Below are 2,903 nucleotides of genomic sequence, written 5' to 3'. Positions count from 1 at the left end.
TGCATCATCATTTCACTGAAGTCCAAACTACAGTTATCCGAGTGTACTGCACACTAAGAACCCGCTCCAAAGAGTGAAAAATTTGGCTGACTGGTTATGGCGTCTGTATTTTGGGATGCGCATTGAAAAATAAACGATCATTTGAGGAAAAGGAATGYTCACCGGGTCACCAGTCAGTAAAATCGGTGGTGACAAAACCCTGAATTGAGCCTCGAATTACTTCCACATCCTCAGAAGAATGYTCGGAGAGAAGAAGTTTCGTCGGATGAAGAGATTATCGCCAAAACGGAGGTCTATTTTGAAACTAACGACAAATAGTACTACCAAAATGATATCAAAAACTTGAACAGGAAAAAAGTTGAATTTCGCAAAAAAACATCTCTTTTACTGTGGTATGTCGGAGACTTTTCAATTGACCAGTTAAGATTTTAATCTAGAGAACGTCGTCCATCCGTGCATATCCATTTTAACCCTAAATATAGATAACAACTACAAAAAAATGTACAGACATATATGAAATAAGCAATAAAACTGTTTAAAGATACATACCATAGACACGTGGGGAGCTACGGCGTCTTGGCACCTGTAAACAAAAGCTTCAAACGCCTGGAGGCAAAATTCGTGAACTTCATCGTCATCACACTGACTGTATCTTTCTAAATGTTTTATGGCTGTGTTCACATGGCTGCATAAACGAGGACCAGATTGTCGACTATATYATAAAATATTATTTTACATGTATTTCAATAAATATATTATATACTACCAAATCGATGCTAAACATTGGATGTATGTTCGTACGGCACCAGAGTTTGAGTTGTTTTCYAAACCTTTCAAAAGACGAACTATGACGTCATCATAGATGCTATCATCTGCCAATGCAAGAAGATGTGAAAGTGCGATAATTGAACGTTTTCTTACGGCCTGTCGAGGTGATTCTAGTTSAGGAATCAAAGCTTTTAAAATCTGATTGTGAAAAGGGATTAAAAACAATCCAAATCGCGAAAGCAAGTCGGTGAGTATATCCAGTGCTTCAAGTTTTACGGAAACGTCTTCCTAATCAGTTAAATAATTTTATACATTTTAAATATTGATAGTTGAAAACCTAAAAATACTTGTTTAAATATATGTATATGTGTATGTAATGGCTGAGGCAAATTTTAGAATATTAGCTATTATTTAGCTATTATATATGTCGAATACCTTAGACCAAACAACTTTTAACATGATTATTATAAAATATATTTTTTGTGTTACGTAGTCTACAGTGCGCGAACTTTGGTTAGCCGCGYATGCTTTTTGGTGGTTTAACATAAGAGTTATTGTCAAAAGTAACTGAATTTAGAATATTCAAAATACTTCTTTATTAGGAAAGAGAAGAGAAAATAATTTTACATTTCAAATGCATTACTGAAAYAAAAAGTTAAAATATTGAAAATACAACGTAAATATACGCCAACYTTACATAGCCGCATTACAAAAAATTAGATAATTAAGAGGTTTTCGCAAAGGTTTAGCAAATTTTGCACTCCCATTCTTATTAATTACTTGGAAAATTCTGGCTGGGATGGAGTCAATTAACTTTTGCAGTATACCTCTATCTAGATCCTACCTCGCCTGCAGTACTGACGAACATTCGCATACACAGCCCTTGCAATTATGCCCCAAACATTTTCAAAGCGGGTTTAAGCATATCATCCAACATCTCAATATATTTTTCCGAATCCATTTTCGTCGCAATAAAACATAGTTTGAGCTTTCAATGGTGGGAGAACCCACCCCATACCATCACAGATCCACCTCCGAAATTACGGCTCATTCTGGGAGGATTATTTTCGCGCAGATCATGCCAGTAATAACTGAACCCATCAGGTCCATCTAAATTCAACTTTTTTTCATCAGAAAAAACAACATCGTGCCAGCAATCGGTCCAACTCATATGCTCCTTCGCAAATTTAAGTCTGGCTACTTTATGGACATGGGTAAGTTGTGGTTTTTTTTTACTTGCTTTTTCCACTTTATGTATCTGTCTGCAGCTAAAATCTTCTAAAGTCTTCTTTTTCCAATTGGCAGATTTAATTTTGCTACTATTTTAGAAGCACTCAACCGATTTTTAGTAGTTTCTTCTTTAATTATATTAACTTGCCGGCGAGTTATCTTGGTATTTCTCCTTGATTTTTTATTGGATATGCCATATTTATCTCCTAATCTCAGAAAATTTCTTACGACTTTCTCTGACCTTTTGATTAGCCGRCTGATTGCTTTGTTAAAAAGACCATTTTCCCAGAAAATTTTAATTTGTCCCTTTTCCAAATCAAAAAACACAGAGAACTTACCGCAAAAACGGTAAAAATAAGCCTGCGGCTACCCAAAATTCGCGCTATGTATTAATAACAGAATTTAAAAATTAAAAATTTTCATTTATTTTGTCAATACTTTTACATATACTACCAGATAACTTTCATCCGTTCATTTCTCCAGATAACTTGAAATAATCTTTTAGAGCGTGCTCTGATAAATTTATAGTAATCTCGTTTTGTCTTCTTCGAGTTGCTCTTTTTCTTCAGTTTTGTTTTTTTCAATATCGTATTAGGCTCCAAAAATATTTATTTTTTATCTCAGGTGAATACGGGGGGTGGTTAATGGTTAAAATGTGATTTTTTGTCAGTCTATTTGTGCGGAACACACCGTGCACGCACCTTTCATAACCCCAAATGTTCGGTCAAAATGCGATAAATCGATGTTCAATAGATGTTCAATTCGATTTCCATGAAATTCAATGATGATTTCGGCTGATTTTTGATGAATTCACGCACAGCTTCGATGGAATTTCCGGTGGTCACGGATTTTGATTGGCCGACATGTTGATCGTCATTTATGTCCTCACGCCCTCTTTAAAAACG

At 35.1% G+C, this 2,903-nt stretch overlaps 1 protein-coding gene across 1 annotated transcript in view; it reads right to left on the bottom strand.

The window, feature by feature from the left end:
• Positions 1-549: 549 nt before the first annotated feature.
• Positions 550-2,903, bottom strand: part of LOC108969726 (cullin-associated NEDD8-dissociated protein 1-like) — a gene marked incomplete at its 3' end in the record, with an annotated part of 46,319 nt that continues 43,965 nt past the window's right edge. The window contains 2 exon segments of the mRNA XM_018934617.1: positions 550-712; positions 767-1,056. Coding sequence (XP_018790162.1) covers positions 550-712; positions 767-1,056 — 453 coding nt within the window.

This window comes from Bactrocera latifrons, unplaced genomic scaffold (assembly GCF_001853355.1).
Source record: "Bactrocera latifrons isolate USDA-ARS-PBARC rearing strain unplaced genomic scaffold, ASM185335v1 scaffold_1055, whole genome shotgun sequence".
In the NCBI taxonomy this organism is placed as follows: Eukaryota; Metazoa; Arthropoda; class Insecta; order Diptera; family Tephritidae; genus Bactrocera; species Bactrocera latifrons.
This window is presented reverse-complemented; position numbering and strand designations above follow the sequence as displayed.